This window comes from Bidens hawaiensis, unplaced genomic scaffold (assembly GCF_021521415.1).
Source record: "Bidens hawaiensis isolate Kalapana, Puna unplaced genomic scaffold, B.hawaiensis_p1.1 tig00019057_1, whole genome shotgun sequence".
Taxonomy (NCBI): Eukaryota; Viridiplantae; Streptophyta; class Magnoliopsida; order Asterales; family Asteraceae; genus Bidens; species Bidens hawaiensis.
Window position 1 is genome coordinate 50222 of NW_027492891.1, and position 12771 is coordinate 62992.

The 12771-nt window shown below is 34.3% G+C and overlaps 3 protein-coding genes across 4 annotated transcripts; all 3 read right to left on the reverse strand.

Moving 5' to 3' along the window:
- Nucleotides 1-1147: 1147 nt before the first annotated feature.
- Nucleotides 1148-3456, reverse strand: LOC143557548 (superoxide dismutase [Mn], mitochondrial-like). Its single transcript, XM_077046594.1, has 6 exons — nucleotides 3146-3456; nucleotides 2205-2251; nucleotides 2016-2141; nucleotides 1875-1931; nucleotides 1679-1756; nucleotides 1148-1418 (listed from the first exon to the last, which is right to left on the reverse strand). The coding sequence occupies exons 1-6, from the start codon at nucleotides 3429-3431 to the stop codon at nucleotides 1320-1322; spliced, it is 693 nt and encodes a 230-aa protein (XP_076902709.1). The 5' UTR covers nucleotides 3432-3456; the 3' UTR covers nucleotides 1148-1319.
- Nucleotides 3457-5395: 1939 nt separating this feature from the next.
- Nucleotides 5396-8768, reverse strand: LOC143557549 (bZIP transcription factor 18-like). The gene is made up of 4 exons (XM_077046595.1): nucleotides 8201-8768; nucleotides 7238-7370; nucleotides 7060-7144; nucleotides 5396-6029 (listed from the first exon to the last, which is right to left on the reverse strand). The coding sequence occupies exons 1-4, from the start codon at nucleotides 8608-8610 to the stop codon at nucleotides 5725-5727; spliced, it is 933 nt and encodes a 310-aa protein (XP_076902710.1). The 5' UTR covers nucleotides 8611-8768; the 3' UTR covers nucleotides 5396-5724.
- Nucleotides 8769-10482: 1714 nt separating this feature from the next.
- Nucleotides 10483-11752, reverse strand: LOC143557550 (chalcone isomerase-like protein 2). Of its 2 annotated transcripts, XM_077046597.1 has the most exons (5): nucleotides 11734-11752; nucleotides 11555-11641; nucleotides 11298-11453; nucleotides 10794-11020; nucleotides 10483-10707 (listed from the first exon to the last, which is right to left on the reverse strand). In XM_077046597.1, coding segments are annotated over exons 1-5 (636 nt in total). In that variant the 5' UTR covers nucleotides 11735-11752; the 3' UTR covers nucleotides 10483-10542. The 2 variants fall into 2 exon arrangements, with proteins under 2 accessions (XP_076902712.1, XP_076902711.1); XM_077046596.1 differs by lacking the exon at nucleotides 11734-11752 and having other exon boundaries at nucleotides 11555-11651.
- Between the last annotated feature and the right edge of the window lie 1019 nt (nucleotides 11753-12771).

Sequence of the window (12771 nt, forward strand, 5' to 3'; positions counted from 1 at the left end):
ATTCACCGGATGAGTTTTCATAACCCAGAAGACTATTAGAAGACGGAAGTTTAGTGATTAGCATATGAAGAAGAGTTTCAATAAGGAGTCACCCGCCGATTTTGGGCAGCGACAACCAATACAATAGTAACAACGGTCACGAGAGCCATTAGAGTTTGTGACAACCAAAAAGGAGGGGCGAGGAGGATTTAGTGATTTACGATATCAAACTAAAACCATATAAGGCTTATGAAAACTATCAAACAAACCATTTTAATTTACCAAGAGAAACTACACATAGTAGATATAGTATAAATCTAAATGATAATAACAATCTCAATCTGTCAATTTTGCAAACGATAATAGCTTTTAAACGAATTGTAGAGTTGTTTCATATGGAATCTAATTAAATAGTAAACTAAACCTACTTAAAGTTGTTTATATAAAGAATAACTAACCCTTTGTGTCGGGTGCCTTCTTGGGCTCAAATCGCCCCCAAAGGCGCTATGGAAGCTTTTTGAAGCAAATTTGGTTTTGCGCATATTGTGTAAAACGCTCCAAATTTAAATTTCTAATAAAAAAAATTGTTTCAGCTAATAGAGTGAGGGTGATGGAGCGTTATGCCCCTTCATCGCTACACCCTTATTTTGTTGATATCTTAAAAACTGATTTTGATAGGTAGAACAAAACCCACTAGGCCACTACAACGTGGCATGCAATCAATCAAAGATTTTGTTTCGATGATCAATTATAATATTTGGTTAACTACATAAATTTTAAAATTAAAAAAGGTCATCGATTTATGAAGGAAACAATATAATAACTTATCAAATATTAAAATGTTATGCTCAAGGAATTGACTGAAATCATTGAAGGTTTCAATGAAAATTGCATCCAGTTTGAAACAAGCCGTATACACAGAAGTACAGAACCTTTCTTATTTATATATTTATATATAATCTGAACTAATGATCTAAAAAACAAATCCCAGTTTAAACAGTCAAAACAGAGCTGGTAAACTGTCGAATCTGTAAAACAGATCGAGTCAAGTCATCCAACACCACTAGTTTGTCGTTTCCTAAAGGCGTAGCTAGCTCATTCGGCCCGTAACTACCGGCCAAACCGAAGGCCTCCATATTATACTGCATGTTTCTGACAGTTAAGCCAATGTCACACGAACATACATTTTTATTTATTCTTTGTAAAAGGTGACACTGATTAGATATAACAAGGATCAAAGCAACAACCTTAAATGTAAACAAACTGTTGAACAACTCTTTATTCTAACGAGAAGGAAGACTGGTCTCAAACATTTTCTTACACTCTTCGACTTAATGCACTCAGCCTCGAGGGCACTCTTTCTCATAGATTTCACTTGCATATTTCCAGTTTATCACCTTCCATATGTTCTTCAAGTAATCAGGCCTCACATTTTTGTACTGCAAATAGATATACATAAGTTGAAACACAAAAAAAAAACTATATACTACAATAATAATAGCTTTTGTTTAAAAAAAGATTTAAGAGGATTACAGATTTTGAATACACTTTCGGTGGCTTTCGAGTTTCAATCCGTTTCTATTAAAGATTTAAGACTTGCAAATTCACCCTTTATAGATAAAGTATAAACCCAAATTGACCCATTTCCCATAAATTAGTAAAAGTTGCAACTCGATAAAAAATGATTTTTTTAAGTCACCTGCAAGTAGTATGCATGCTCCCAAACATCTATGCCAATCAGAGGAACCAAACTTGGACCTTTTGTAACCAGTGGATCCTACAACATAAATTCATATGAACAATTTGATTAGTGAAGGTAATAAAGAGGCTAATAGTTTGTATAAATCACTCTAAGCCAGGAAATAAGAAAGCTTCTTTTAACCAACTCAATGTACCTGGTTTGCTGTGGTTTCAACCACGAGCCTCTTTAACTCTTTGTCAACTGCAAGCCACTGCCAACAAAAGTTAAAAAACTTGATGATATGCAAAAATATTATTAACTGTGTGAGCAATCAGCAATGAGATAAAGTGCATACCACCCAACCAGAACCCTGCACAGCTGCACCTTCTGCGTTAATCTTAGCAATCAACTTTTCTATTGAACCATAGCTCTCATCAATAGCCCAGCCCAAAGAGCCATGTGGTGGCTCACCACCCCCTGCCTGCAAAAACATTCACTTTCAGTTTTGGTCAGAATTATCACGAGATCTTAAAAATAAGCTTACATTGGTGGGAGCGAGATTCTTCCAGAAAATTGAGTGATTCACATGACCTACTCAGATATGGAAAAGGAGTGAGATCAATAGTCATGATAGACTTGTAATTATTACACACATAAAGTAGTAACTAAACAAACTTATACTGGATCAGTAATTGATGAAATATATTTGATTTCACAGTATCTTACTTATTTCATGATGATTTAATAAAAAATAACATCAATTATCATCACATATATCATTAGGACCATTACTTGTAAACATAAAAATGAATCATAAATCATCTGTACTCACTGAGGTAGCCTAGTTCAGAGATATGAGCCTCAGTTTCCATACAATCAAAACAATTCGATTAGGTTTTAAAATAATTCTTTTCATCTCAATTCAGAATCAGTGTTTAAAAGTTTAACAAGCAAGATCTAGTACTTCTTGTATTCTAATCAATATTGATATCATCATCCTTCTAGCATCAAAACTGTGCTACTTGCTGCATTTCTATAGTATCTAGGTGTGTAAGCGAGCCAATCTGGCTCCGAGCTTGGATATTGAGTAGTTTTGCTAGCTTGAGCTCTCCTTGGGCTCAAGTTGTTTATTATTAATTACTTTAATATACTTCTACATATTTTTTCAATTATAAACTTTATATATAACCTGATCCTAATACATATTATTTACTTATTTTTATCATAATTTTATATACAAATATAAGTCATAAAAAAACACATTCATATCTTATTACTACATATATATACAAACAACATGCTCGTTAAGGCTCGCCAGCCGGCTCGAGCTCGTTTATTAAGCAAGCTTCTTTTGCGGCTAGACTTATTTCCACCCCTAATAACCATCCAAAACCTAAATTGAACTACAATTACTTCTCAAATAGTAATATCATTTTCAATTGTAATTAGCTATAAAACACTAATAAGATATAAAAGGAATATAACCTCCGCCGTTGAATTTAATGGCGCTCTGCAATTTGACAGCGGTTGATGCGTCGCCTTTGGAGATAGCTTCATCTAGCTGCTCTAGAGCCTTGTTGTAGTTAGTGATGTAAGTCTGGTGGTGTTTCTGGTGATGCAACTGCATGATATCGCCGCTAATCGCTGGCTCCAGTGCGCCATAATCGTATGCGAGATCTGGAAGACTGAATGTCTGCAGTCCACGCAGTTGTTGTGGGAACGTTGATAGTGCGCCTAGGGTTTTACGGCTCGCGAAAGTTCGTAGACCCATTTGGTACTTCTGGAAAATGAATGAATGAATGAACTGTGGAAGTTTTGTTAATTACTCGGGAGTCCTTGAAATTAGATTAAGTTCGGATTTAGGGTATTAAAACCGGTCTATAAAATTTAGTCAAATTGGTTTCAGGTAGAGATGGTCAAAATACATGAAACTCGTTGTTCGATACCAGATGAGTAATTGCCTGAAAAATACATGACGGGTTTAGGATGAGCTTTATTAACGGACTATGGGTTTGGGAATGCTTGAACCTGACCCATTGCCATCCCTAAGTAAAAGCATCTCCAAGGTCGGCTTCCGAATCCAACGTGGAGCGGAGGTGGAGTGAGAGAGGCGAAGGAAGAGAGAAGGTGGAGTGTGTCCGGAAAATCAGACATAAAAATGGGTTTTGTGAGGGGGGAAAGGAGAGAGCGGAATGTGAGTTAGCGTTGCGGATGCTCTAGGTGTTAGGGAGTATAATGTGAAATTTTGTATATGTATTTTTTTGTATTTCAAATGACCCTTGTAGCGTTCGTTTTTTTATGGATAGTGTGTTATGGTTGGCATGTTGTTCAAGGGATCTTGACCGCAACTAGTAACATTTTGATGGAGTTTTAGCTTATTCTTTTTCCCAATGTTATACAAAGGTTTTTTAACGTTGTTTATAAGTTCAATTTATTCTCTTGTTTCCTGGTTACGTAGGATTTTACATTTAGTTGGTTTAATTTCAGTTTATAAAACAAGTAAAAGAAAACGAATATTGAAGAATCATGTCGAAGTATTTGGATGCAATCCTAGGTTAATCATTGTTTCCATCAAACTTCATAAAGCTTGTGTAAATTTATAAAACAGCAAATGGCTAGTCCTGTTTGATTGAATAATTCAATAATTTGTTTGAACTTATTGTGGTTCGATGTGACATAAATATAACGTTATATTATATTTTTGGTTGTATATTGAAAGTTCTAGTTGGTGTTAGATGGACTGCCTTAATTTCTTTTTTAAAATTTCTCTATTTGTCAACATTTATATTTTGTTTTAGCCTGTTGGTGTTTCCTGTGACGATACTGTTGACATGATGCAAGAAAGAAGACAAGGGCTACACTTTATATGATTTCTAGTTTAATACAAGGCTTGGCTTGTCACGCCTGTTGTTGGCCATTTTCAAGGTTAAATTATTATTTTATTACTAACTAGCTTTTGAACCCGTGTATTATACGGGATTTGTCAAATAACAAAAATAAAAGATTCATTATTTGAAAAAAAAAGGAACCAAATTATAGGTAAAAAGAAGATAAAATATATAGTACAAACAATAAGAAGTCTAGAATCTCAAATTTATAAATTCGATTTTTTTTACAACATTTGCAAAAATTGTTTTGACCAATTACCCGTGGATAACTATGATAAATGAGATGAGAGATTAGAAAATTAGAAGAGAAATTATAACTCATTTTTCAAAATTATTTTGTCTCATGACCCATAAATAAGTATGATAAATAAGATGAAAAATTAGAGAATCAGAAATGAAATTATAACCCATTTGACAAAATTATTTTGACCCATGACCAATGGATAGTTATGATGAATGAGATGATAGATTAGAGAATTAGAAAGGAAATTATAACCCATTTGCCAATATGATGTTGCTCCATAACCCATGGATAAGTAGAATGAATGAGAATAAAGATTAGGCCAAAAATAAATGTGAGATTGCCACATTATCCTTATTATTTTCTTTTATTAGTATTGTTAGATTTAGTGATACTATATGGCCTGCTTTTACTTGTGTCGTGTTCTTTAAAGGTTCTTGTTAGTATGTAGTCCATGATTTAAAGGATATTATTTCATTTATTCTAAGAGTTTGCCTCACATTATACACTGACATGCTAAGCTAATTATAGTACTAACTTACTCTATGGAGTGTGTTACAACAATAAGATTCAAAAACGACTTCGAAATTTTATTAGCTTTAGGCCTTGAAAAATCGACAAAATGACATATACTCCAAATGAGGTAATAACTAGAAAGAATAACTCTGTAGGGAATCAACACAAGAATACCATTCCATGAGTCCAATAAACAAATTACAATTCACAATGAGCTACAACACAAGTTAATAAATGTTACAAGAGACACACCATAACCATCGCCACCCCAACTGATTAAAGACTATAAAACATTAATCATGTCAAACAAATCAATTAAATTTAGAAGAAGAAAAATATATGGCGATTCTAGCCCTAACAAGGTGTCAGTCAGTCTATGAACACATATAAATGATGCACAAACCAAGACCATTTAATGATCAGAATGTACCACTGCTTTCACTGGCGGAGACCGACACTCCTTCAGACTTGATAGGACGAGAACCGCCTCTGTTGTTGATATCAAGACCCTGGAAATGGCCAAGAGGGTCCCCTTGGGCGGCGGTTGCTGCAAGTAGACGGCGATTTGACTGGGTGGGGTGGTGGTATTGTGGCGGCTCTGTTGGTTTCTGATTTCCGAAGAAGTTTGGTTGATTATATTGAATCCCCAGATTGTAACCATCTGAACTTTCCCCTGTTGCTATCCTCAGCCTTTCCACTTCTTGCTTCAGGGCCTCATTCAGAGCTACATTGCCAAATGCCAAACCATTTTTTAATTGGTCAAAACAAAATTTTTGGTTTGGATTGCCATACAACCACTTTTTTCTCCATTTTTTTAATATAAATAGTTATAATAATAAGTGCTTTAAGTGATTGTAAAAACTATTTTATCACCATGACAATCTAAGTTTTCTAATAAAGTGATTTAAAATACGCATTAAGACACTTTTAGCTCGTTCGACATGTTTCTTTTTTGGCTAATTTTTATTTGGCTGGTTTAAAATAAAATTATACTTAAATCGACCCATTCATAACTAAACGATTCCAAATTGCAACTTCTACCAAAACAGGACTAGCGTTATTCAAATTTCAATATTTAGAAACATTTGGTCATTATAATGAGGCAAGATTAGACCTATGAACCGAACATTCAGTGAACAGTTCGTAAACTGTTCTACGGGAAGTTCGTTTTTTAGTAAACGAACGAACATAAACGCGTCTAGTTCGTTCATTTATTCATATTTATGTCCGATCGCTTACATTCATTTATGTTAGTTTGTTTCAATTTGTTTAGGCTCATTCATTTATGTTTCTTAATATATTCTATTATATATTTTTGACCCATTACAACTTGGTCTAGTTTTAAGAAACTTTTAAGGCCCGACACATTACTTTTAACTGGTTGTAGCTACTTACATCCGTTCAACTATCCTCAGTTATCAGTTCATTCGTTAACCGTTCGTTTATACCATTAACGAGCAAACATAAACAAACATGAACATCTTCATTTTCATATCAAACGAACACGAACAAGAAAAGCCCATTCTATTAATTATTCATGTTAGATCGTTTGTTCGGTTAAAGTTAAATGAACGGACACAAACATGCTCCGTTCGTGTTACAAGCCTATGCAAGAAGTAGAATTGGGCGTTCAAAAAAATCATAAAAAACTGAGTAGGGTGCCTAACTAGGTGCAGTCAAACGTAACATATCAACACATAATCTTGCAATTCAAAGAAAAAGTAGCAGTAAGCATCATTCAGGTTTATACTTACCATCACTTAATTGAGCTTGTTGTTCCATAGCTTGTAACCTTAGTTTAAGCTCCGTATTTTCAGAAGACAAACCAGCAGTATCCCTCTGTTTATAAAACAATTTCAGTTCACTAATTATTAAACTATACATAAATGATAAAACATCGTATTTTCTATAAAATTAACATTCATTGATAACCTGAAAGAGTGCCAACTGTGCAGAAAGGGTGGTTGCTTCTGTTTGTAGGGTTTGAACTTTTCTCTCAAGCTCAGAGATGTAACGTGCTTTCCTCTCCTTCGAACGTGCAGCAGATTGTCGATTTGCCAAAATCCTGGATAGTACAAAGCAATTATTATTATCCAACAAATCTCAAACCGACAATCAACTACAAATTTTACTAGTAAATAGTTTTACCACAGTTATAGTTACCCCTCATCAATTAACTAATATTCACTAAGCCAAATTTCTCTTAAGAAGTTAAAAAGTAATTGATATTACCCAACACAATATCATTAATCAAACAGATTACCAATACAAAATGGCCAACTTTCTAGAGGTATCTGACTATCTGTTCAAAGATGCTGCATTCAGCAGGTAGCTGTTAGGGGTGAGCAATAACTGAACCGATAACCAAAACCGAACTTAAATTAACCAAAAATCGTTTTTTTTTTTGTACCCACGGTTAACCGAAAGTAACCGAACCGAAACATTCATATTGTCATATATTTTTAGCTTTTTTACCTCCATAACTCCAATTCATGTTTTATACCTCCATTTCATGTATTTCTAAGCAAAAATTCTATCCCAAGTTTGGTTTTGGTTATAAATCGAACCGAAAACCGACAAAATAAGTGAATAAACCGAACCGATTAACCAAAAACCAATTGGTTAATACTATAGATTAACCAATAACTTTGGTTTCGATTGAGGCTAATAACCGAACCGAACCATCCACACCCCTAGTTGTTATCATATATTCTTATCCAATTAAAACTATATCACCCGCCTCCTATAACAGCCAATATATTATATACAAAATCAAACATTCAACTAATTTTCCAATCAAATTATAAAACATAGATTTGCAATCTAAACATACTCCACATGTAATTAGTTTTGCAGATCACAACAAAATTAAACAACAATAATATTATAAATTACCTTTTCGCCCGTTTCGGGTCAACAATCCACAATTCAGCAAGTTTATCAGGCGCCATAGCCTTCTTGGCTTCAATAATATCCCCAAGACCCGACCCATCAACCGAATTACTATGCCTATGTCTAACTTTCACACCATCACCATCACCTTCACCGGCAGCATTACTGATCTGGCCACTGTCAACAACCCCACCACCACCGGAATTCAATATAGACCCGATCTTATCAATGTTCATGTAAGTGTTGAACAGATCTTCCTCAGATCCGATGTCTTCGAAGCTTCCGGACGGTGGATCTAGGTCTTCTGGTAACCGGAAGTTCACCTCGGAGAGTGCACGGCGGTGGTGGGATGGTTTGAATGGAAACGGTGTCGTGTTGGGTGGTTTTGAGCTTGGGTTTGATGGCTCTTGCATTGTTGTGAGTTGAGTTTGAGGTTTTTGCTTAGTTGTTCGTTGTTTGTGAAGGTTTTTTTCGTAGGAGAAGAAGAGTAATAAAGTGCATACCGTTAGGAGTTAATGATTAAAATAATGTGACATCTTTTCACATGATAATGAACTTACTAGAATGCTACTTTTTTTAGTGTAGACGATCCTAATCAGGCTCGAGCATGGCTTGTTTTGGTTTAGAAGAGTTCAAGCTTGGCTTGATTTAAGCTCTTTAGCTTAAGTTTGGTTTATGAGCCATTTCTTTAAGCTCGCAATCGACTTGCTTGTTATTTAGTAATTAATTTACATACGCTTTTTATTATTTTTATGTATTTTGAGAAAAAAAAAATTTAACGAGCCTTAGCTTGACTCGAGCTCGTGTAGTACCTTAAATGAGGCAAAGGTCGGCTTGAGCTTGCCATTACAGTGTAAAATTAATACATAAAGGTCCAAAAAAGAAAAAAATTATAAAAATACACAATGCTCGATAAGGCTCGAGAAGCCTAAACGAGCTTCACATACAAGGCTCGAGCTCGAAAAAGCTCGAGCTCGTTTCAAGTTTTCTATCAATCTGTGCTCTAGTAGCTCGCAAGCAACTCGAATCATTTGTATCCCTTGTATCACTTATCTAAAAATGTAGTTAAATATTATGTTGACTTATATTTGTTCAATGGAGATCATATTGATATTTTCAGTTTTGCTTGATTTGATTTACAATCCGAACCAAGGGTTCTTGTTTGCTACAACTTGGTTTAGACATGCCTTCTTTTATGAGAATTTATTTGAGAGTCCGACTCTACAAAAATGGTTTCATCAGTTGTCGATTTCTCTTAATGTTATGTCTATGGTTACTCGGATTACCAACATTAAAAAGTTATCTTGCATATGCTAGTTTATTTAGTCGAGATCATTGTAACTGATAGTAATTCATCTCATATGGATACACTAGTTCACTCTTGTAGGCATAATTGCTCATACGGATTTTTGACCCACTTTATTCTCCTTAGAAATTGAGGTGATTCCATATCAATTTTGTATCGTAATTTTTTCGGGAACAATCCATATTTTTATTCATTACATCATACGGATTTCTTCGATGCTAAAGTGCTAAACCATGTCCAAATCTAAACCACATCTAATGGCTCCCATTACCAACGTTAACTAATGGACATTTCGGTGCTCTTTAATATATGACCAATTGACCATAACTTGGTTGTACGTGGATCATCATTTGACATATCATCCCATTGTTAGTGAAATGAAATGAATCGTCCAATGTCTTTAGGACGTTGTCCCAAGGTCTCATCATATGATCTGTCTCGTCTTTTTTTCATTGTCACATATGCCTATTGCAATGCTCACATTCATATGCCAAAAATTGAGGCTCCAACTCTATGGAATAGCAAGCTTGTCAACTAACTGAACATATGCTTCCCCTAAACATTAACATATAAAGATCGGCTTGTCTCCTCAATGTAAGTTACATGATTCTAAAATACAATACTTGTTACCATAAGAATACCATTGATCAACCAAAATGCAAATCAACTATCCAGATCAATGAAAATCAACATATGTAGTTCAACGATCATTATTCGTGTATAGTGGTGAAACTTGGACGAAAAAGCGGGGGAGATACTTAATACATATAAAAATTTTCATTTCATTAACGGGAGAGTTGGCAAACAAAAGGGGAGTGAGAATGGGGGATTATAAAGCTTCGTCCTTGCCCATGCGCTCCATTCTCAATAAACCCAAACTTTGTTTCTCACATGGGTCTACTCAATTAGACACATCTAATTAAACATACTTTAATTTCAACTTAAAACATACCTAAATCATTCTTAATTTCGAAAGTAAAATATTGTTTTGAATCATCCAAATCAGGGATACAAACAAAAGAGGATTGATTAACCATTACTATTTAGACAACTCCAAAGACAAAGTGTTAGCCAAAGATGAAATGGTTGTTGGAGAGCAAGCTGCGGTGCCACCCAAGTACCATTTCTTTAGCATCTCTACCACATTACCATTCTCCACTTTGATTGTCTTTGGCTCTTCTTTCCCTTCACTTGAAAATCCAATCTATCAAAACAAACATCAAACAACACATATTAAACATTTACATGTCACTGGGGACTACTATATATTAAGTTAGGTGCGACACCTACCTCAACAGTGTTTGATGCTGCCGAAAAGCTATATGTAATCACCGAATCCTTTTTAAAGTATTTTGACTGGAAAAACTCAATTACTTCCTCGAGGGCGGCCTCCTCCTCATCTTCGTACTTGTCATCATTTACCAATCGTTCTCTCACCGCGGTCTCGAGTTGTACCCCGTATTGTGCACCCTTGATCTCTTTGATCAACACAATCCTCAAGTATTTATCCACAGGTGCTGCATAGATTCACAATCATCACAAATAATAATAATAATAATAATAATAATAATAATAATAATAAATTGTCAACCGAGTATATTAATTATTTTTAAGTTTGTTTGGTAGTCATTAATATTTAATATATCTCTATTTTAGATATTACCATAGAGAAATTACTATTTACCAATATCGTTTTTTCTTTGTTTCAATTCTTTAAACCATGTATAATTTATTTATTAAAAGTGAAATATCAACTATAACTATATATTAGTTTTGAATTAAGTTGAAATTCACCTGAAATAACAGAATTAAAGAAGTCATCATCTTCGGCCAACTCTGTTCCTGATTTACCCTTCCATTTTTGCAAGTGAGAGACGATCTCGGGATCGATATAGACACCGATGGCCGTGAACTTAACTTGTAGAAAATGGATCACGATGTCGGTAATTCCTGTTTCAACCAACAAAAAGAAGCCAAAAATCCATCACAAATTATTTATAATTCAGGATATATTTTCTTGATTTAACTCTAGTTGAAAAATATATGTATACCATGTCCAAGCAAAGACAGAGGCTTGGTGGTTGTGATCTGTGGAGGGAAAGGGATGTTATCATCCACTATCACCATTTCTGATCCCACTGCAAACATGAACCAAATCAAATAATTAATATAAATATTTATGTGTGTGTGTATTTGTTAAACCATGAAGAAGGAAAGAGTGAGTTCTTACTCTTTAGTGTAGAGAGAGAGAGATGAAAAATGAAAGTGAAGAAAGATGTTTAAATAAGCAAATGGCATTCATATTTCTTTAGCAACCACCAGTCACCAAAGAGGTGGGTAGGATGAGTGGTTACATACTTGCATAATGCATACTAATGAAATAATACGTATTTTTATATTTATAAATAAGATTTAATAATATAATTAATATATATTGTATTATAGGGATATTGCCGGTCAAAAAAGTTTATATATTTGGAATATTAGTTTGGATTCAGACATTTTTGTTTTATTGCGTTACTAGAAATTGACTCAACACGTCTTAAATTAGGTTTTTAATTTGGGTTATTGGATTTAATACTTTAATTTACTCTATTTAGTTAGGGTTATTGAACAAACGTGGTCTCTGTTCATGTTCGTTCATTAAGTTTACTGAACGGAATTTTTTTGTTCATGCTCGTTCATTTATTAAACTGACGAACATATACAAAATTCCAGCCGAATGGTTCATCGGGCGTTCGTATCAGTCCGTTTACAACCATACGGTATTATGTCAAACAAGTCTTCACACATGGTGGATGACGTTAAAGAGTTAGACTAAAACTGATAATCAAATAAAAATATTATGCTATAAAAGCCTAAAATACTTATTTGACCAAAATTGATAATTTTAAGAAACCACCTAACATAAATGAAGTTCTCTTAAAATAAATAATAATAATAATAATAATAATAATAATAATAATTTAACGGGCAAAATCCAAATATACTACTTACACTGTGACAGTGACCATTTAATTGGAAAGATATGCATGCTAGGAAGCCAACTCGCCGGAACACGTTGCCGGCTCAACGACGAGCCACATCACCGGCATAACGGGACGTGTCGATAACCTCGTTCAGGTACCAATCATTTAACCACGTATTTCTCACTAGTACCATCTCATCTGCCCCTTTGTGTCACCCACCATTTTTGGCTGTGCAATTTTGGCCATGATTCTCTCTAGTCTTTTTTTTTTTAACATTTATAAGTTTGAAAATGATTTTG